Raw genomic sequence first — 22,435 nt, 5'->3', positions numbered from 1 at the left:
GTTACCATTGGAGACTTGAGCAGTATGCTACTCTTACTAGAGACTGGGGTTCTCATCCCAGTTGCATCCTGTGGTAACCTCAGAACCCCGATCCAAGAAAATGCATCGTCTGTCACAAGAGACTATTCCTATGGATTCCTGAAACGTGCAGAGTGTATTTGGAGATTACAAACTAGGCCTAGTTGAATTTACACTACTTCTAAATAAACTGACATCTTGACTTGAAAGGCTGTGAGAAATATTTGTTGACATTTCAGAACGGCTTTCAGGCATAAGCGACAGAAGCAGTAAGTTCAAAATTTGGTTGTGCAGCAGCAGTTTTTCTCGTTTTGTCAGTCACGCAACAGTTCTTTCAGAAAGTATTCACACCACATTTTGTTGTGGTGTGAACGACCTACTGTACAATTCCTAAGCTATCATTCATTACATTAAAAGTAGACCTAGTTCCATGTCAGTGATGCTTTGACCTGCTTGCTTCGACTCTTAAAAGGATCACTTTCCAAACAAAATCATGTTTGGGTATAAGTCCGCTGTTGATATGGTCCCAAAAATTGAGCATGTCAAGCAGAAAACTTTTTATGATAGAGCATTTTGAGTAAAAAAGCAAAAAATTGGAGATGCTGCAACATAAACCATATTATTGTCCATGGAAGAATGGGCCACAGAGGTCATCCTCAGTGTGGGACCCTTACAGTCACTACACTGACATAGGGAGAATTTCAATTGCATTTCCTTGATTCCTTGCATCCTCTCTCGTTGCCTCCTTCTCAAAAACCATTGGATGAGATCAGAAAGGAGGGACCTCCCTTCTGATCTTTCAAACCCCAAAAGGAGGCAGAAGGACACAAGGAAAGGCAATTGAGATTCTCATTGTGTGACATTTAGTAAATTGGTCTCCTTCACAGTGGCAGGTGCGTGCAACCTTGGAGTTCAGGTGCTTGAAATCATCAATATGTCAGCAGCACCCCCTGCTGGCATAGATATGTGGCTGTGTCACTTCATTGTCGGTTCTCTCTGAGAAGCTTTCAGTCTAAAACTGTCTGGCATCTGAAATTCTGTCACAGATAATGAATGAATTGCATAATTCATCGTGTTCTTAAGATGAAAAGGGGTTAGGTTATTTGTGACAGCCTTTCAGAATAGAGAGACACAACTGTCCAATATGACATGTTTCTATCACATACACCAAGGGGGCGATATTCATAAAACATTTTAGCCTAGTAGTACTGATCTAGAATCGGCACCCTCCTACCCATATAATTTTATTCATTATGATCTAAAAGGCAAAACTGATCCTAGATCAGCACTTCTACACTATGAAGATGAGCCCTGCTTCTCATTGCAACATATTTCCTAAGGACATTTTCATAGTGCTAAATAATTGTGGGAAGTGCAAAAATTGCCATAACCCTCATTATATAATCTGGCAGCATTGTTTAATTAGGAACTTTTCTTCAACATGGTGTGTTATAAAGAGGTGACTATTCATGCATTGTTCAGTAAAATAAAAATGTAATCACCTGCAAGATTGAGGTTTACAGTAGTTTTGGACTTTTGGACTATGAAAACATCGACCTTTCGTCTTCTGTCAGATTAAATACAGTATTATGATACAATCAATGTAGAAATGATATACAAACAAGTGATTTCACTTCATTTTTAAGACGCATCTTTACATTTCAAACATCAACATCATATCATACAGTCACAGAACTCCTTCCATGCCCAGAATCTCTGTAAGGCATTACTCTTTTTTGGTGGATGTCATGAATGGCAAATATAACTTTAAAAAATATCAATAAAAAGTGTCTGTCACATAGCAATATGGTGAACACTGGGGGCGTGCCAAGTTTAAAATATTGGCCGAGTTTGTTTTGCATCTCCCAGTGACTTGGGAGGGTGGAGATATCACTTTAGGACCAATGGAATGGTCTAAAATAGACAAACTCTGCCCTCCGGTGTACCAGGAGATACATGCCAACTCAGCCCATTGATGAAAATGTAACCACATCCACACATTCTGAATTGGTCCTTGGCACAGTTAGCAACCCTAAAATTTAAGGGATTACGTTGCATATCAAACAAACCAAACATTTTATTCTGTAATAATAACATAAAACTTCCTGGAATAGTACAAACATTCAAAAAGGACTTTGTTCTGATCCATAATTCTTAAAGTGCAAAGCAAAGCTTCCACAGGAAAAAATACAATACTTTTTGAAAATACCATTAACGCATTGCCAAGCAGTGACTGCATTGCAGTATGTGAGCAATAAAAGCTGGGGAGTGTTCATTAGGCACTGAAGGGAAGAAAACGACAGGGAAGGACAACTAGAGTCCAACTAGAAACACTCATTTTCTTTTTTTAGTTTTACAACTTTTTTTTCCATTGCGTGCCCTAATGAACACAACCTTAGTAACACCTCACATTACAGTAGCCTCATATCAGTCTAACTTCAGTGGAGTAACTGAAGTACCTGATACATTCAGCTCTGCAGAATTCACAACTATTCACGCTTTAGCCAAGTCATTATTCATAAAAGATAGACAGTACTACGCCTACTGACCAGACGGACCAGTCACTTGACAGTAGACTACCAATCTCAACTCCAGGACCTGGATTCACAAAACACTTCTAAAGAAAAAATAAGAAGCTTCTTAAGAAAAAAAAAAAAGAGAAAAAGTCCAGAAGATTGTTCATAAGTGCAATTCACAAACATATTCTTAATAATTCATGATTTTCTTATGAACCTTGTAAAATATATTATTTTGAAGGTTTGTGAATTCGGGCCCAGTCTCTCTTTATCTGAAGATACTGCAATGTATTTGGTGAGTGACAGGACAGGTCAGATGGACAGGTCAGTATCTGGAGTGTCTGACATAGCTCTGGGACTGGTAGGACTGATGGCACCACACTCCTCAGGGATACTGTGGGAGGAGTGCCCGTTCACACTGGCATTGAGACACAGCACAGCGGTGCCTGTATGGATGAGACAAAATGGAGACTAGGCTCATTTTCAGCAGGAGAATACAGGAGAAAGTATTTTGAAACGGAGGTGCCTCGTCATACATGAACTTGTCCAATTAGAATCCAAAGTGTTTCGGTACGTTGTGTCCTCCCCTACTACACACCAGCCCCGACTAACAACTTATAAAAAGGGAATGTATGTGTGCAAGAAAAATACTGAACTAACATAACAAAATGCTAAAAAATACACTTTTTATTTATTTCACCTTTACTTAACCAGGTAGGCTAGTTGAGAACAAGTTCTCATTTACAACTGCGACCTGGCCAAGATAAAGCAAAGCAGTGCGACACAAACAACAACACAGAGTTACACATGGAATAAACAAACATACCGTCAATAACACAATAGAAAAAAAGTATATATACAGTGTGTGCAAATTAGGTAAGATAAGGGAGGTAAGGCAATAAATAGGCCATAGTGGCGAAATAATTACAATTTAGCAATTAAACACTGGAGTGACAGATGTGCAGAAGATGAATGTGCAAGTAGAGATACTGGGGTGCAAAGGAGAAGAAAAAAAATAACAGTATAGGGATGCAGTAGTTGGATGGGCTATTTATAGATGGGCTATGTACAGGTGCAGTGATCTGTGAGCTGCTCTGACAGCTGGTGCTTAAAGCTAGCGAGGGAGATGTGAGTCTCCATCTTCAGTGATTGTTGCAATTCGTTCCAGTCATTGGCAGCAGAGAACTGGAAGGACAGGCGGCCAAAAGAGGAATTGGCTTTGGGGGTGACCAGTGGAATATACATGCTGGAGCGCTTGCTACTGGTGGGTGCTGTATGGTGACCAGTGAGCTGAGATAAGGCGGGGCTTTACCTAGCAAAGACTTCTAGATGACCTGGAGCCAGTGGGTCTGGCGACGAATATGAAGCGAGGGCCAGCCAACGAGAACATACAGGCCGCAGTGGTGGGTAATATATGGGGCTTTGGTGACAAAACGGACGGCACTGTGATAGACTGCATCCAATTTCCTGAGTAGAGTGTTGGAGGCTATTTTATAAATGACATCGCCGAAGTCAAGGATCGGCAGGATAGTCAGTTTTACGAGGGTATGTTCGGCAGCATGAGTGAAGGATGCTTTGTTGCAAAATAGGAAGCCGATTCTAGATTTAATTTTGGATAGGAGATGCTTAATGTGAGTCTGGAAGGAGAGTTTACAGTCTAACCAGACACCTATTCTAAGTCAAGACCGTCCAGAGTAGTGATGCTGGACGGGCGGGCAGGTGCGGGCAGGTGCGGTCAGCGATCGGTTGAAGAGCATGCATTTAGTTTTACTTGCATTTAAGAGCAGTTGGAGGCCATGGAAGGAGAGTTGTATGGCATTGAAGCTTGTCTGGAGGTTAATTAACACAGTGTCCAAAGGGCCAGAAGTATACAGAATGGTGTCGTCTGCGTAGAGGTGGATCAAGGAATCACCCGCAGCAAGAGTAACATCATTGATATATACAGAAAAAAGGGTCAGCCCGAGAATTTAACCATGTAGTACCCCTATAGACTACCAGAGGTCCGGATAACAGGTCCTCTGAATTGACACGTTGAACTCTATCTGATAAGTAGTTGGGGAACTAGGCGAGGCAGTCATTTGAGAAACCAAGGCTGTTGAGTCTGCAGATAAGAATGTGGTGATTGACAGAGTTGAAAGCCTTGGCCAGGTCGATGAATACAGCTGCACAGTAATGTCTCTTATCGATGGTGGTTATGATATCGTTTAGGACCTTGAGCATGGCTGAGGTGCACCCATGACCAGCTCGGAAACCAGATTGCATTGCGGAGAAGGTACAGTGGGATTCGAAATGGTCGGTGATCTGTTTGTTAACTTGGCTTTCGAAGACCTTAGAAAGGCAGGGTAGGTATATGAATAAATAAAATTAAAACACATGGAAGATGTCTGGTATGTGAATTCACAAACGTAGAGTCTGAGAAGTGACATAATTTGGTAATTACTGTAATGTTTGAGGGGAGCAGTGTGCGTGTGTGTTTGTTCATTCATATCTCTTACGGTCCATCTCATAAACACAGCTGTCACTGTGAGCCTCTGTGTCCGAACAAGTCCGTGTCCTCCTCTGGGTTGACCTTTGACCTGATAACACACCCTCCTTTGGCGGGAGACCAGACCTGGAAATGACAAAGGCTTCACTTAGAAACACAGCTCCAGGGTGAATTTTCCCCTAGATACAGATCTAGGATCAGCTTCCCCAACCCTAACCATTAGTGGGGGAAATATAAAACTGTCCCAAGATCAGCGTCTAAGGGCAAATTCACTCTACACCTAGAAGCACACGGGTAATGACAAGGACCTTTGTAGTAGAACCAGTGGAATGTTTTCTGTACGCAAGAATACCTGTCAAAATTGTACGTGCCCGGGTAACTTATGGACCGCTTCATCTGCAAATGAAAAAAGGAAATGGACACCGTTAGTACCTGTGCCTATCACTGAATATCAAGGACTTTAAAATTGATTCCTACATTGAGCCTATTCACAGCAGCATAAAAGCGAACATCCACAATTGTGGTATATTCCAAAACCGTTGTATCAAAAGTAAGTAACATAGGAAACTAAAACACAGTCCCTGTTCAAGTCTACAGAAGCCAGAGGCAAAAAATAAATAATTGTACACTCTTGGAATTCTCATTAGAACGACTTAGTATATCGTTTGAATAACTTAGTATCTTGTTCAAACGACTTTTAGTATATTTTTCAAACAATTTGTATCTCGTTTGTCATTCAAACGATAGTATCCATTTTAAACAAATTAGTATAAGTAGTTTCAACCACTTATCTCGTTTGAATGACTTAATTGTTATTTTGTCTAATTAGGCCTCATTTGTTACGTAGCTTGTCAGACCGTGTAATGGTTGTTGCAGCCATTCCATCCATTGATATGATTATTAATTGACAGTTCTTTGATCATGCAGGGCTGCTTTTGAATGCCAGAGCATGTAAATAGGCCGCAGAGCGTAATTTGAGCAGATAAAAAAAATGGTGTCGGCCTTCTCTTCCGCTCCAATGTCACTCTGGTACTGCTCAGCCACAAGTTCTGGCCATGCTCTGCCTAGCATTTTTCGTTTCCTCTATCACTATTTCAATTAGGCCTATTCAGTTGTAATCATTTAGCCTACTCCACCCACAGTAGTCGATATCTAGTTTATATTCTACTTTCTAACTATAGGAAATGTAATTTCAATTTTGAAGGACTTTAAATGTATTAACAGATGTTTTAGGTAGGCAATAAATAGGCTACTGTCAAATGTTTTTCTTGGAATAGAAACACCATAACATAAATCAATTTAATTAAGCTATAATCTCAGAAATAAATAGTAAATAAAAGGCCACTATGAGCTTCTTTTCATAAATAATCATCTCAAACTGCCACAGTCAATTGATTTTGCGCACAGCAACAAGCACCAACAAGCTTCACATGTGCAATGAGTGTGGGAAATGTGCTCTACAAATATATTTGAATTATTATAAAAGACAGAAAAATACACATGTAAAAGCTTAATTACATAAAGGAATAGTAGTGAGAATATAGACAAGAGAAAAGAGGTACGTAATATATTTGAAAAGCCTCAAATTGAAAAATGCATTGAGATAAAGCCGTCACCTTGTGTGGATGTTATTTCAAAAAAATCTATTACATTTAAGTAGGGACCGGCACAGAGTCCAGCAGGACAGTGTCACAAGGCTGCATAGTCGTAGGCCTACACTTCACCATTGCTGTACGGAATACACAGCCGTCCTTGATTGTGAGCTAGAATTAAATGTGTGCAACACTACACGTAAACAACGGTTTTCCATCAATAGAATCAATGTAGGGAGGTAACGTGATAAGAAAATTGCTTAGACCGCATTTACCGGTAGGACTAGTTATCTTACGCGCTCTGGCAGAGAAATAGCCTGTGAGTTCTTTAACAGTAGCCTAAAGTAAAGTATCCATCACCAACAAATTCATGAATTTCCGAGATAATAGGCTGGTTTATGCTGCGAACAACATGCTTTTATCAGGCTACCAAAATCACCTACAAAAACAGGTTCGTGATAGGCCTTTAATTTAATAGTTAATAGCCCACAGTTTACAATAAGAGGAAAAAATGTATTTAAATCACTGAAATAAAATGAAGCGGTAGTAAACTTTCATGACATTTAATTTAATCTTTAAAGTGTTGGCTAATGGTTTACTGAAACATAAGGAAGCTATCTGATTTTCAAATCGCACCGATGACAATAACCTACTAACTTGATGGTTAGGCAAAAAATATATATCGATCTGAAAGCATCCTTGAGAAGGAGCGCTTGAGAGGGAGAACCATGTGCAATGGATAGAGTGTTGTTAAATAAATCCTTGCATTGCAGGGATCCACTTGATTTTTGAATGACTACCTCATCTATGTACCTCACACATACAAATCATTTTAAGGTCCCACAGTCAAGCAGTGAATTTCAAACAGTTTCAACCACAAAGACCAGGGAGGTTTACCTATGACTCGCAAAGAAGTGCACCTATTGGTAGATGGATAAAAAAAATACAAAAAAACAGACATTGAATATCCCTTTGAGCATGGTGAAGTTATTAATTACACTTTGGATGGTGCATCAACACACAGTCAATACAAACATACAGACGTCCTTCCTAACTTAGTTGTCAGGGATTTCAGCATGAGGCCAATGGTGAGTTTAAAACAGTTACAGAGTTTAATGGCTGTGATAGGAGAAAACTGAGGATCAATCAACAACATTGTAGTTACTCCACAATACTAACCTAATTGACAGAGTGAAAAGGAAGCCTGTACAGAATAAAAAAAATATTCCAAAACATGGAAGGCACTAAAGGCAGTAAAGTAGACACTAAAGTAATAATGCAAAAAATGTGGCAAAGCAATTAACTTTTTTCCTGATTACAAAGTGTTATGTTTGGGGCAAATCCAATACAACACATTACTGAGTACCACTCTCCATATTTGCAAGCATAGTGGTGGCTGCATCATGTTATGGGTATGCTTGTAATCATTAAGGACTGGGGAGTTTTCCAGGATAAAAAAGAAACAGAATGGAGCTAAGCACAGGCAAAATCCTAGAGGAAAACCTGGTTCAGTCTGCTTTCCACCAGACACTGGGAGATGAATTCAACTTTCAGCAGGACAATAACCTAAAACAAAAGGCCAAATCTACACTGGAGTTGTTTACCATGTTCATGAGTGGCCAAGTTACAGTTTTGACTTAAATCTGCTTGAAAATCTATGGCAAGACCTCAAAATGGTTGTTTAGCAATGATAAACAACCAATTTGACGGCACTTGAAGAATTTAGAAAAGAATAATGAGCAAATATTGCACAATCCAGGTGAGGAAAGCTTTCACAGACTTACCCAGAAAGACTCACATCTGTAATTGCTCCCAAAGGTATAACATGTATTAAAGGAGGTTGAATACTTATCTAATCAAGATATTAGTGTTTCAATTATCAATCATTTTTTACAAATGTTATAATTTTTCTTCCAATTTGACTTTACAAAGTATTTTGTGTAGATCGTTTCCATTTTAATCCCATTTTGTAACAACAAAATGTTGAAAAAGTCAAGTGGTGTAAATAGTTTCTGAAGGTATTGTAATTAAACAGTATTTTAGGGAGTGCAGATTACCAGCGTAGAGCTTTTTTTACGCAATAATCTGTGTTCTCTTTTGGTGATATCACCATTGCGCATGCACTTGGTGACAGTGTGTTAGATTACAGCCAAAAATTGTTTTGTTGGGTTTGTAGTGAGTCTCTTATAGAACGTCTGATAATTCAGTTGCCTGAGTAATTCAGTTTTATAGACAGCATATTCTTGTACAGTAAAAGCACCTCCCTTGTCCACTGGGTGGATGATTATAGAGGTGTCATTCTGCAGATTTAGGGGCTTGTTTCTCAGAGCGGGTAAAGTTATTTCTAACATGGGGATATGAAATGCAAATCTTTGAAATTGTTGCATGTTGAGCTTATATTCTTGTTTAGCATACATAGGGGACTGTATAGCTATGCTTTGGATCAAGTCAAGCAAGGATGAAACAGATAAGAAGAGATAAGAGATAAAGAGATAAGACATCTGGGTAGTGTTCATTAGGCACCAAATGGGAGAAAACAGATTGAAACGGAGTGACAACCTGTAATTTTCCAATACGAAATGCTCATTTTGCAATATGTTTTAAAACGTTGTTTGTTGCATGCCTTAATGTGCACACCCCTGTGATGAAGCTGTACAGAACATGGTGAAGTTGCCCCTAGACATTGATCATGGGTCAAGTGTTGCATTTTCCCCACTAATTGGATTGGGGAGGGGAATCTGATCCAAGATCTGTACCTAGGGGAACCTTCACTAGACAGTATATTGAATACCATCCTACCCGGGCCATCTGTATTGGGGACGGAGAAACAGGGGACATCATCATATCGTCTGGAGGGTTCAACAGCACCATGTCTGTCTTGAATTTGGAGTTGGCCATCTTCATACATTCTTCCAGTGTTTTGATGAAGGTGTTACACGTGGCACTCAGTAAAGAGGAGGCCTCATTCAGAGTCTGGAGCAACAAAGAAAAGACAAGGAGAGGCGAATCAGTCAACTACAATTGGAGATTGGGCACAGACAAAAATAAAAGACATAAATATACACAATATTAAGCCTAATATACACTGCTCAAAAAAATAAAGGGAACACTTAAACAACACAAGGTAACTCCAAGTCAATCACACTTCTGTGAAATCAAACTGTCCACTTAGGAAGCAACACTGATTGACAATACATTTCACATGCTGTTGTGCAAATGGAATAGACAACAGGTGGAAATTATTGGCAATTAGCAAGACACCCCCAATAAAGGAGTGGTTCTGCAGGTGGTGACCACAGACCACTTCTCAGTTCCTATGCTTCCTGGCTGATGTTTTGGTCACTTTTGAATGCTGGCGGTGCTTTCACTCTAGTGGTAGCATGAGACGGAGTCTTCAACCCACACAAGTGGCTCAGGTAGTGCAGCTCATCCAGGATGGCACATCAATGCGAGCTGTGGCAAGAAGGTTTGCTGTGTCTGTCAGCGTAGTGTCCAGAGCATGGAGGCGCTACCAGGAGACAGGCCAGTACATCAGGAGACGTGGAGGAGGCCATAGGAGGGCAACAACCCAGCAGCAGGACCGCTACCTCCGCCTTTGTGCAAGGAGGAGCACTGCCAGAGCCCTGCAAAATGACCTCAAGCAGGCCACAAATGTGCATGTGTCTGCTCAAATGGTCAGAAACAGACTCCATGAGGGTGGTATGAGGGCCCGACGTCCACAGGTGGGGGTTGTGCTTACAGCCCAACACCGTGCAGGACGTTTGGCATTTGCCAGAGAACACCAAGATTGGCAAATTCGCCACTGGCGCCCTGTGCTCTTCACAGATGAAAGCAGGTTCACACTGAGCACATGAGCACATGTGACAGACGTGACAGAGTCTGGAGACGCCGTGGAGAACGTTCTGCTGCCTGCAACATCCTCCAGCATGACCGGTTTGGCGGTGGGTCATTTCTTTGGGGGGCCGCACAGCCCTCCATGTGCTCGCCAGAGGTAGCCTGACTGCCATCAGGTACAGAGATGAGATCCTCATACCCCTTGTCAGACCATATGCTTGTGCGGTTGGCCCTGGGTTCCTCCTAATGCAAGACAATGCTAGACCTCATGTGTCTGGAGTGTGTCAGCAGTTCCTGCAAGAGGAAGGCATTGATGCTATGGACTGGCCCGCCCGTTCCCCAGACCTGAATCCAATTGAGCACATCTGGGACATCATGTCTCGCTCCATCCACCAACGCCACGTTGCACCACAGACTGTCCAGGAGTTGGCGGATGCTTTAGTCCAGGTCTGGGAGGAGATCCCTCAGGAGACCATCCGCCACCTCATCAGGAGCATGCCCAGGCGTTGTAGGGAGGTCATACAGGCACGTGGAGGCCACACACACTACTGAGACTCATTTTGACTTGTTTTAAGGACATTACATCAAAGTTGGATCAGCCTGTAGTGTGGTTTTCCACTTTAATTTTGAGTGTGACTCCAAATCCAGACCTCCATGGGTTGATCAATTTGATTTCCATTGATCATTTTTGTGTGATTTTGTTGTCAGCACATTCAACTATGTAAAGAAAAAAGTATTTAATAAGAATATTTCATTCATTCAGATCTAGGATGTGTTATTTTAGTGTTCCCTTTATTTTTTTGAGCAGTGTATTACTACATGTGCCTCAGGCCTTCTTAGGTGGTGTGAAGAAACTACTCCTTAAATTGGCAACACAATTTGTTACTAAAAAGTGCTTGAAGAGTTTACAACGCTCCAAACTACAACCATTTTAGTCACATTTCACGACCCTTTGACTTGGCTGTGAAGGTTACATTTTTAAAATTGGACATACCGGTGAGAGTTGCACATTTTACCTGGTCACCTCAATCAAAACTTCAAATGTTTTGGGTGGATAAACCCATGCTTTTGTCAAACAGTAAAGTGCATTATCCTCATGGTTCCTGTAATGAAATTGTCTGGCCTGCCACTGTGCCTGTTTTGATGGGGCCGGCTGATGCAATGAGTGAGTCTCTCACACCCTCTTCTCCCCCCTCGTGCACCCCGAAAAAATGCATTATGATTGTATAACATTTAAAAATGTAATTGCGGGGGTAAAACAACTTTGGAAGCAAGCCGCTGTCCATGCAAAAAATAGGAGGATCTCGGCTTCTGTAGGTATACTTATTATTTCTCAACTCTCAATATTTAGCTCAAAGCACACTGTTTTACAATCAAGATGTCTGATATGGCTTTGAAATACGGAGCGTGCGAACTGCATATCAGCCATCACGAGTGCACTAGGCCTCATTGGGAACATTTAATATACTGTTAGATTAATACATGGCAACACAAGCAGTAGGTGTTATATTTTTAGTCAGCAATCTAGCTAATGTGTTTGAAATGTTCACTCCCTTAGGTGGTGAATTAGTACCAATTTAATTCTGGAGTCCTATTTTGACAGTAAAACATAACAATAATTAATTATCAACCATTCATGACAATCACTGGATTATGTTACATACCAAAAATATATTGAATTACGCATTCCTGCTTGGACATGTTATATGTAACAACGTATTTATTGAATACTATATCAGTCCATTACACTAGCATTGCACATCTAAATTACTTTCTATTGCGTGACCCCGACCAAATTGCTGCTAGTGCCACCAACTGAAAAAGTTACTGGCTCCAGTGCCACCAGGGGGAAACGTTAGTCTGGAGCTCTGGCTCAACCCTGGGCTTGCAGACACACCAAACACCCACGATGAGTGCCTTGCTCAAAGGCACAACTGCAGTACCAGCTTGCACCAAATATTTTCTCGCCAGCCCAGGGATTCACACCGGCAACCGTCCAGATCTTGGCCTGTCGCTTTGATCTCGAGTACAGTGGCACTACCACGACTTCATTTGGCGTAGATGAAGAGTGAAAGAGCAAATGGGGAAAGGTGGATACCTAGTCAGTTGTATAACTGAATGCATTCAACTGAAATGTGTCTTTCGCATTTAACCCAACCCCTCTGATTCAGAGAGGTGGGGGGGGGGGGGGGGGGGGGGGGGGGGGGGGGGGGTGCTGGCATAATCGACATCCACGTCTTCGGCGCCTGGGAAACGGTGGGTTAACTGCCTTGTTCAGGGGCAGAACGACAGATTTTTACCTCATCAGCTCAGGGATTCCATCTAGCAACCTTTCGGTTACTGGCCCAATACTCTAACCACTAGGCTACCTGCCGCCACGCTGGTGATTTCTGACAGCCAACACTAGGGCTGCATCCCAATGGCACCCTATTCCATACAGTGCACTACTTTTGACCAGGGCCCATAGGTCTCCGGGCAAAATAAGTGCAGTATGTAAGAAATAGGGTGCCATTTGGGACACAGCCTAGCTAAAACCATGCAGGTATAGTTACCTCCGAGCTGGAATTGGAGTGGTCTCCTTCCTGGTCCTCCTGGCCCACAGACTCCTGTATCGTGTGGACCTGCTGCATTAGCAAGTCACAGTAGAGACGCAGCTCGGACATCTTCGTTTTCAGAGATTCTGTCGTCTCTGTTATTTCTTCCAATAAAAAAAAACAGAACACTGTTATGTTAGTGAGAGGCCCTTTAAGGTAAGGTACTGTAACTCTAGCCTGGTCGGTGGTCCTAGATCTGTTGGTGCTCTTCAGTTTCCCCCTAGGATTTTTTCCAGCAGCAGTGTCAGAGTTAGCGGTGAGGGGGGTCTCCCTGCGGGGGAGATGGGGTCTTTCTGGGGCATACATCTCCATATTTTTTTTTACCATTGCGGCCACGATTGCGATATGCTTGAAGGGGACACACAGCCATTTCCAACTTCATTGCTGTCATTTGGCATCACAATTCCATAAGGATTAGTCAGCAAGAGAGCATAAACAGACTGACATCCAGGTTAAGGTAACACATGATCCCTCATCTAAGTTCGGTTCCCTTTTTAAGGGCAATGTGAACACAAAGCTCCCCAGGTTCACTTGTCATTATTCCCGCACCACACAGACTACTGCAACACTTCCCCTGCCATGCCCCTCACATTGGTGCCACAAAACAGAGATGATGATGAGAAAGTTCAAGGGGAAAACGTGTCCGTTTTTGGATATTGATTAGCGATTTGATGGAGAGAAATTCCCAAATATGTGTAGAGATTTGTACTGGCACGATAATCAGATTATTTGTTTGCAATATGTGATCTAATCCAATGTAGATTTGGCCATGTGTTTTAAGGTTATTGTTCTGCTGAAAGTGAAATTCATTTAAGCAATTATTTTACTCCTGAACGTATTTAGGCTTGCCATACCAAAGGGGTTGAATACTTATTGACTCGAGACATTTCATTTGTAAACATTTCAGAAAAACATAATTCCACTTAGACATTATTGGGTATTGTTTGTAGGCCTGCGAGAGAAAAATTCAGGTTTACCAAATAAATCACTGGGAGCTTGAGTGTGCGGCTCTCTTTATTTTTATAGCCTACAAATTACGGATGTAACACATCAAAACATGTAAAAAGTCAAGGGGTGTGAATACTTTCTGAAGGCACTGTACATGAATGATCCCAATACAAGTTCAAAGACGGGCGCAATTAGAAAAAAATGAAAAACTAGATTGTGCTGATTTATAGGTACATTGTATCACGTCACAGATTAAAAACTCTGTGGATAGTGCCCAAACAAAGACTTCATATCTGAATTCCGCCATCTTTATGCACCTTCGCCATTACAGCATTATTTAATCTGCAGTATTCTTCTGCTATTTATTCTGTTACCAATAATATTTACATGCTAATATTATGTTCTGATTAGAATTGTCTCATCTTTTAACTAAATGCAATCTATTAGCTTTCAAAATGTTAGTTTTGAAGTTTTATTAGTTGTATTTACGGGATACACATGGTATACATCGTCCAACGAAATGCTTACTTGGAGGTTCCTTCTCGACAATGCAACAATAAGAAATAATAAAATAAAGTAAATGGCTTAGTAGAATAGAATAAATATTTTAGCATTGGTATAATACAGGAAGTCTAATATTTACAAGTGTATTGTGGAAGGGGGGCAGGGCAGTGTTTAATCTGAGCAGTATAATAAGAGCCTGGTAGCAGCAGTTGTGAAATGTGTGTAGCATGAACGTAAACTCAGCAAAAAAAAGAAACGCCCTCTCACTGTCAACTACGTTCATTTTCAGCAAACTTAACATGTGTAAATATTCATATGAACATAAGATTCAACAGACATAAACTGATCAATTTCCACAGACATGTGACTAACAGAAATGGAATAGTGTCCCTGAACAAAAAGGGGGGTTAAAATCAAAAGTAACAGTCAGTATCTGGTGTGGCCACCAGCTGCATTAACTACTGCAGTGCATCTCCTCCTCATGGACTGCACCAGATTTGCCAGTTCTTGCTGTGAGATGTTACCCCACTCTTCCACCAAGGCACCTGCAAGTTCCCTGACATTTCTGGGGGGAATGGCCCTAGCTCTCACCCTCCGATCCAACAGGTCCCGTCGTGCTCAATGGGATTGAGATCCGGGCACTTCGCTGGACATGGCAGAACACGGACAATTCCTGTCTTGCAGGAAATCACGCACAGAACGAGCAGTATGGCTGGTGGCATTGTCATACTGGACGGCCATGTTAGGATGAGCCTGCAGGAAGGGTACCACATGAGGGAGGAGGATGTCTTCCCTGTAACGCACAGCGTTGAGATTGCCTGCAATGACAACAAGCTCAGTCCATTGATGCTGTGACACTGCCTCAGAACACCCTCCCAGACCTTCAAGCCCTCAGTCCAGCCTCTCTCTATTGCGTACAGTCTGAGCACTGATGGAGGGATTGTGCGTTCCTGGTGTAACTCGGGCAGTTGTTGTTGCCATCCTGTACCTGTCCCACAGGTGTGATGTTCAGATGTACCGATCCTGTGCAGGTGTTGTTACACGTGGTCTGCCACTGCGAGGATGATCAGCTGTCCATCCTGTCTCCCTGTAGCGCGGTCTTAGGTGTCTCACAGTAAGGACATTGCAATTTATTGCCATGGCCACATCTGCAGTCCTCATGCCTCCTTGCAGCATACCTAAGGCACGTTCACGCAGATGAGGCACCCTGGGCATCTTTCTTTTGGTGTTTTTCAGAGTCAGTAGAAAGGCCTCTTTAGTGTCCTAAGTTTTCATAACTGTGACCTTAATTGCCTACCGTCTGTAAGCTGTTAGTGTCTTAACGACCATTCCACAGGTGCATGTTCATTAATTGTTTATGGTTCATTGAACAAACATGGGAAACAGTGTTTAAACCCTTTACAATGAAGATCTGTGAAGTTATTTGGATTTTTACGAATTATCTTTTAAAGACAGGGTCCTGAAAAGGGTGCGGAGAATCAGAGCAGGTTGTGGCTGGGGGTGTGTGGGGTCCTTGACGATGGGGTCCTTCCTCAGGCAACATTTTGAGTAGATGTCCTGGATGGGTGGGAGTACGGTCCCAGTGATGTATTGGGCCATCTTCACCACCTGCTAGAGGGCATTGTGGTCGTGGACGAAGCAATTAACGTACCAGGCCGTGATGCAACTGGTCAGGACGCTCTCAAAGTGGTAAAACCTTGAGGACCCGGGGCAACATACCGAATTTCTTCAGCTGCACTCTTGACAAGAGTGTAGTTGGTCCATGACAAGTCCTCGTGATGTGGACACAGAGGAACTTAAAACTTTTGACTCTCCTGCTCCCTCCTCTGGTTCCTGAAGTCAACAATCAACTAATTTGTTTTTCTGACGTTGAGGGAGAGGTTGTTGTCACGACGCCACAATGCCAGTTCACTTACAGTTGAAGTCGGAAGTTTCCATACACTTAGGTTAAAGTCATTAAAACTCATTTTTCAACCACTCCGCAAATTTTGTGTTAACAAACTATAGTTTTGGCAAGTTGGTTAGGACAGTTTACATACACCTTAGCCAACTACTTTTAAACTCAGTTTCACAATTCCTGACATTTAATCCTAGTAAAAATTCCCTGTCTTAGGTCAGTTAGGATCACCACTTTATTTTAAGAATGAGAAATGTCAGAATAATACTAGAGAGAATGATTTTTTTCAGCTGTTATTTCATTCATCGCATTCCCAGTGGGTCAGAAGTTTACATACACTCAATTAGTATTTTGTAGCGTTGCCTTTAAATTGCTGAACTTGGGTCAAACGTTTCAGGTAGCCTTCCACAAGCTTCCCACAATAAGTTGGGTGCATTTTGGCCCATTCCTCCTGTCAGAGCTGGTGTAACTGAGTCAGGTTTGTAGGCCTCCCTGCTCGCACACGCTTTTTCAGTTCTGCCCACACATTTTCTATAGGATTGAGGTCAAGGCTTTGTGATGGCCGGTGTGAGTTATTTAGCTTCTTTTTTTACCCCAAAGTTCACTTTAAAAAGGACTGCAATTGGTTATTTTAAAGAGGACAGTATGTGAAAACACCCTAAAAGATAGGCCTATACAGTACATGTTCAATTAGGACACTTAATGAGAACGCATGAGGGTCAATGTGAGAGGGAGACAAGCACAAGGGAGATTAATGACAAACAAAGAAAACACTGCTGGGTCAGTACCTTTTTCTTTATTGGCCCTCGTGTCAGCAAGGCCGGCTTTGGAACTTCCAAGTGCCACAAGCCACTTCTGTCGTTCGGCAGCATTGACAGCTTTGACGTAAAAATGCTGCTCTCCTGGTATGATCAGTTCCAGTCTGTTATTGTCAGTGGGGTGAACTAATGAAAAATACATCAACACAACCCTTCAGCACAAGAATCAACCATAAATTGAGATTTCAATAGCAAATACTACCTGTACTGAGATTAGAGGGGTTTAACTGGCAATCTGGGATTTAAAAGAACAATGAAGCAGAAACCCTGCCAATGTTTGGGAAAACAGCTGAGGGATGGGAGTTGAGAAATGTAACCACTACCAAATTCATTGGGTGAGTGGCACAATATAGGCCTTTCAGAAACAAATCATACCTTTGATTTCACAGACGGACATCTTAATACTTCCTTTGCTCCCTTTGCAGACATCATCTTGAGAATCATAGTAGGAAATTATTCCATCGTCTAAAACAAACCAGCGTGGCTGCCACCCTGTAATCATTTCAGATGAGCTAGGTTAGTTCTTCTTGCACTGACAACTTCTGTTTTTACAGGTTGGTTCTTCCTGTGCAGACAACTGATGAATCAACATAGCTAGATATCAACACAACCAACCAGTATTACCAAGAACACCTAGTCAAACACTCTCTTCCAGGTAGCCTAAACTCAACTCCACAATTTACGATGGAGTTGAGCGGTGACTAGTGTGAGAAGGGGGCAATTGCGACCTGCAATTTGGGGCAGAATTGCACGTGGGCATTCTTGCATATGTAGGAATCCCTCTTTATACTTCTAACGGTCCATTTTTAAGCTAGGATTCCGGTACACAGGCGGGGGTTGGGGGCGCTCCAGTACAGTAGGTGGCGATAATGCACCATAATGATGGATGCCAACTGACAATAAACTCCACAGAAGAAGAGACGGGGAGACAACGGTCGCTAGCTATGGTAAACAGTGTTCTTCACTCCCGCCTGTCGTGCAATGTTTTCCTGCAGTTCTGTTAACAAGGGCAGTTCTTCGGCAGGCATTTAGGACAATAGGTGCTAGCTAGCAAGCTAGGACTCCGTTACACAGCAAGCAGCAGGCGGGATAGGTAGCTAGCTAGCACACTGGTAGACAGTATCCCTCGCCCCGGCCTGTCAGGCACTGCTTTTCTGCAGTTCTGTTAACAATGGTGAGGCCAGGTGTTTGGCAAGAGGGAGCAAAAGACACTGTGTGCTAACTAGTTAACTGGGTCATTCCTCCATTGCGGTGCATGTTCTGTCGCCAGGAAATATCAGTTCTTATTTAGTTTAAAATGTGATTCCAAAAAAATTTAAATATGAGATCAGGTGTCCTTTACCTTAAAAACACCAAAATATGGATATTGAAAGGGCATTTTATGCATTTTGAATACTTTTTCTGTGGATTTGGGTGTTTTTGCCATGTACCCAGGTGTTATTCATCAACTTCTAATAGAAATATAAGCCATAAAAAAAATCCCCCCCCCAAAAAGTCATTATTTTATAGTCCTAGTTAATAAAATCTCAAAGTTTTTTTTTCATGATTGTATTTATTTTTATTGCATTTAAAATGTTCTGTATTCTTGATATCACTTTCTACCTTGTTAGTTTGTAGTAATTCTCCTTTAAAGCTGTCATTTGTAACTGTTTGGGTGACCTGACCAAATTCACATAGAAATACGAGTTATAGAGATGAAATTGTCATAGAAAGCAAGTCTATGTGGGCTATTTCTATGCTTCCCATTCTTAAATTTAGTTTTAGCCTCAGTTTTGTACACCAGCTTCAAACAGTTGAAAATACAATATCTTTAGTTATGGAAAATATTTTTCACAACTGTTTAGATGGTACAATCATTCTCTACAACAACCTTGCTTATTTTGTCACATGAACTGAAAATAGCCCATTCTATTAGAATTTAAGCAACAGAAAATGACAGAGCGATTTCTGCATAGCACATCTTTAGACTTGCTTTCAATGACAATGTCATATCCATAACTCCTATTTCTATGTTCATGTTGTTGTTTGGTGGGAAAACAATGGTGCAAAGCTAAATAGATATAAAACACTCGGTTTGATTTATTTTCCCATGTTTCATGACACTTGTCTGTCTCACACATGCATTTCCACCCTATTAGGCTAAATTTTATAGAAAATGTAACACATTTTCTAAATGTTAAAATACATTTCATATAGAAGTTCAAAACCTGTTCAAATGTTTACCATTATGCTAGTTTAATCTCAATCACCCACAGAGCTATGGCTAATTAAGGCTACACATTTCCACCCTGTTAGGTTCTACCTTGCCTAAATATCACTGTTTCCATGGTTAATTATGAATATCACTCTGAAAGAAGTCGCTGTAAAAAAGAGGCAATAGTCTCTAAGAGGCAGAAAGTTAAATAAAATTATATTGACACTTAATTTACTGGTTGTACATGCTATTGGTTCTTTTGTCGGTAGGAGGTGGAGATAGGGTATCCACAGGAAAGTGTTGTTTACCCCACTTTTTGTGGCGCGGTGGGTTCTGTCGCTTGTGTTTTTAATCTGTTGATGCATTGCACGTGATGCTCAATATGTAAAAAATAGCCGAACATAACCAAATGTAGTCGACCGAAGCACATTTCCTCACAATCAGCTGGAAGTGTTTGCCGTTCGGTTAGGCTCGGCCATATTGTGTAAGTGTTTGTCACATGCGAATTGCATCAGTATTGAAAATAAAAACCAGAAATACAAACGATAAACAGACCAGCATAGGCCTACTTTAGGTCGGGTTGATAACACTACTCTGGGAATATTTTGTCTCACATTCCTATCTGCAAAAGGACCAACCACACAGACAACCGGTAAAGTATGATTTTATTCAGCATTCTGGCTCATAGAGGTTGTGAAAGGAAACTTTCCTGGTCCAAACGTTAATTTCTATGTCTAGGGTCTTTAGGCTAGGTTCCACCCCGTTATTATTATGCAATAACTGTATGGGGTTATGCACCTAAAATAGATCAAAGTGTCTTAGTTTGACCAAAATGTTTTTCTGAAAGTCAAAGATGTCCTTTTCCTGAATAAAAAAATATATACAAATATTTGTTTTGTATTCTAAAGTTATGAGGTCCAAAAGGTACTGCAATGTAGGAATGACCCAACTAGGAGGACTCCGATGCACAGCAGGCGGGAGACACCGATAGATATCTAGGACACTGGTACAGTGTTCTTCACCCCCAAAAACCGTTGATAATACTTGTATTTCCCTTTTGACAATATTTTAATCGCATAGGCAATCAGGGGAAATCCAGAATATCAAAAGTGTCACAGAAGCATGAAGACGGCATGGGGGGCCCATGCATGGGGGGGGGGGGGGGGGGGGGTGAATGCCCACATGCAGGAACGCCCCGAATTGCAGGTCGCAATCATACACAATTGACTAGTGTGGGCAGACTGGAACATCAACGTCACATAAAAAAACGACTGATTTCAGCACCCAAAGAACAGCCCGCAATTACACACAACATTGGTAATTGTATGTGACAGCTCCAGTCCGCCCACAAGCACAGCACTAGTCACAGCCCAACTCCATCGTAAATCGTTGAGTTTAGTCGGTTAGTGCAAAGTTAGCTAGCTTATAAGTGTAGGTTGTAAGTTAGTAAGAATCGTATAAGTTAGTTACCTTACACATATATCAAATGACACAGCAAGGGCTGTGAAGGGCAGACAAGCAGAGGTAGGTTGTGTATCTAAGCTAACGTTAGCTTAGCTAAATTGAATGTCAGTGTGACAGCTATGCTAACGAGATAGTCAAGCTAGCTAGCTAAACTATGGACCAAACACATTAAATGCATAACGTTACCTGTCATATAATTTGTCCACTTATAGAGAACTCCTTCCATAATGAGCTTGCAGAAATACCACACGATCCACGTCCCCAAAAATCTCGTCACTAGCTAATACTGATAACGTACCAAAGCTAATAAGCCATTTAGCTTGCCAACTTCATGATGATAGCTAGGTAAAACCAAACTAAATATGTATGTTAACCTCACAGTATATAGTGCCATGTGAATTACTATGCGTCAGCCAACAACACAGTGTAAACTCCGTTCATTTTGTTATCGTTTTGTAATTGAACTAGCGTTGAATAAACATTTGCCAGCGGATTGCTTCCTAGCTAGCTAGCTATATTTGTAAACAAAAATAACGTCACGTCCGTTTTGAGCCTTCAAAATACAAGCTCTCGTTTGATTTAGATGCCTTCTTTACAAGCACAACTTTACACCCCGTAATTATCCTACATGGAAGAGAGAAATAGTAATAGCGTAAACTCTGAAAATAAGTTATGTTTTAAACACAGGTTTAGATCTTATACGTTTTGTTCTATGCGTTCATTTTCATCAGCTAATTTCACTTTTTGTGAATTTTGAAGAATTTATGTAATAAAAAAAGCACAAAGGCCTATTCATAAAGGTAATGTTAACTGACTAATATTATCTCATATAACAAAAAGTTATGCATCTCCTAAACCTGTGTCAACCTCAGACCTTATTTTGGCATTTATTCCAAAGGGATGGTTGAACAAACCAGAGGAAACTCATTTCCGGGTTCCTGGACTACAAACTGGCGAACTCTATAATCGATTTGATTTCATACCCCCTGCTTTTGGTGAGATGAGGTAACTGGCAGTTAATCCAAGAAAGAAGACCAGTAGGCGGCCTGTCCATTGCAATAAAAACGATTTGTCTTAGCTTCCCCTGTAAACTAAAGTGCACTTAAAAATTCTCAATACTATTTATCCATCCAGTTAATTTCTAAGGCTTCGTTTCAACCTTGGTCAAAACTGCGGACCATGCATGTATTCTTCTCCTGTACCTTCACCCAAACATGCTGGACTGCTCTTCAAGACAGAGATAGCGTTTTCAAGCAATTATATCATATACTGTATATGGTGATATTATAAAATATTCAAATTCGGAATTTCTGACCAATGTAATAAATATTGCCCATTTTTTTATCCACAAAGTGACATTTACGAAGGCTATCCACAACTTTGTTTTCCAACATGAATTCCACATTTATACAGAATCTCTTAAATTGATGAAGAACAAAAAAATATGTAAACTTCAGACAACTGTTATGGATGCAAATCTGATTTTATGAGAACCCCTGCTACAGTATGTACTGTTCTACTCTTTTTTTTTGTATTTTCTTTTTATGTATCCTATTATTTTCATTGTAAAT

At 41.1% G+C, this 22,435-nt stretch overlaps 1 protein-coding gene across 1 annotated transcript; it reads right to left on the bottom strand.

Moving 5' to 3' along the window:
- Positions 1–1,643: 1,643 nt before the first annotated feature.
- plekha3 (pleckstrin homology domain containing, family A (phosphoinositide binding specific) member 3) lies at positions 1,644–21,405 on the bottom strand. Its single transcript, XM_055908622.1, has 8 exons — positions 21,051–21,405; positions 17,582–17,698; positions 17,177–17,332; positions 12,998–13,143; positions 9,411–9,584; positions 5,372–5,415; positions 5,030–5,145; positions 1,644–2,980 (listed from the first exon to the last, which is right to left on the bottom strand). Exons 1-8 carry the CDS (start codon positions 21,088–21,090, stop codon positions 2,847–2,849), a joined length of 927 nt encoding a protein of 308 aa, XP_055764597.1. The 5' UTR covers positions 21,091–21,405; the 3' UTR covers positions 1,644–2,846.
- Between the last annotated feature and the right edge of the window lie 1,030 nt (positions 21,406–22,435).

The sequence above is a fragment of the Salvelinus fontinalis genome, chromosome 41, assembly GCF_029448725.1.
Source record: "Salvelinus fontinalis isolate EN_2023a chromosome 41, ASM2944872v1, whole genome shotgun sequence".
Lineage (NCBI taxonomy): Eukaryota > Metazoa > Chordata > Actinopteri > Salmoniformes > Salmonidae > Salvelinus > Salvelinus fontinalis.
Note: the sequence above shows the minus strand (reverse complement) of the source record. Positions and strands in the feature narration are given on the sequence as shown.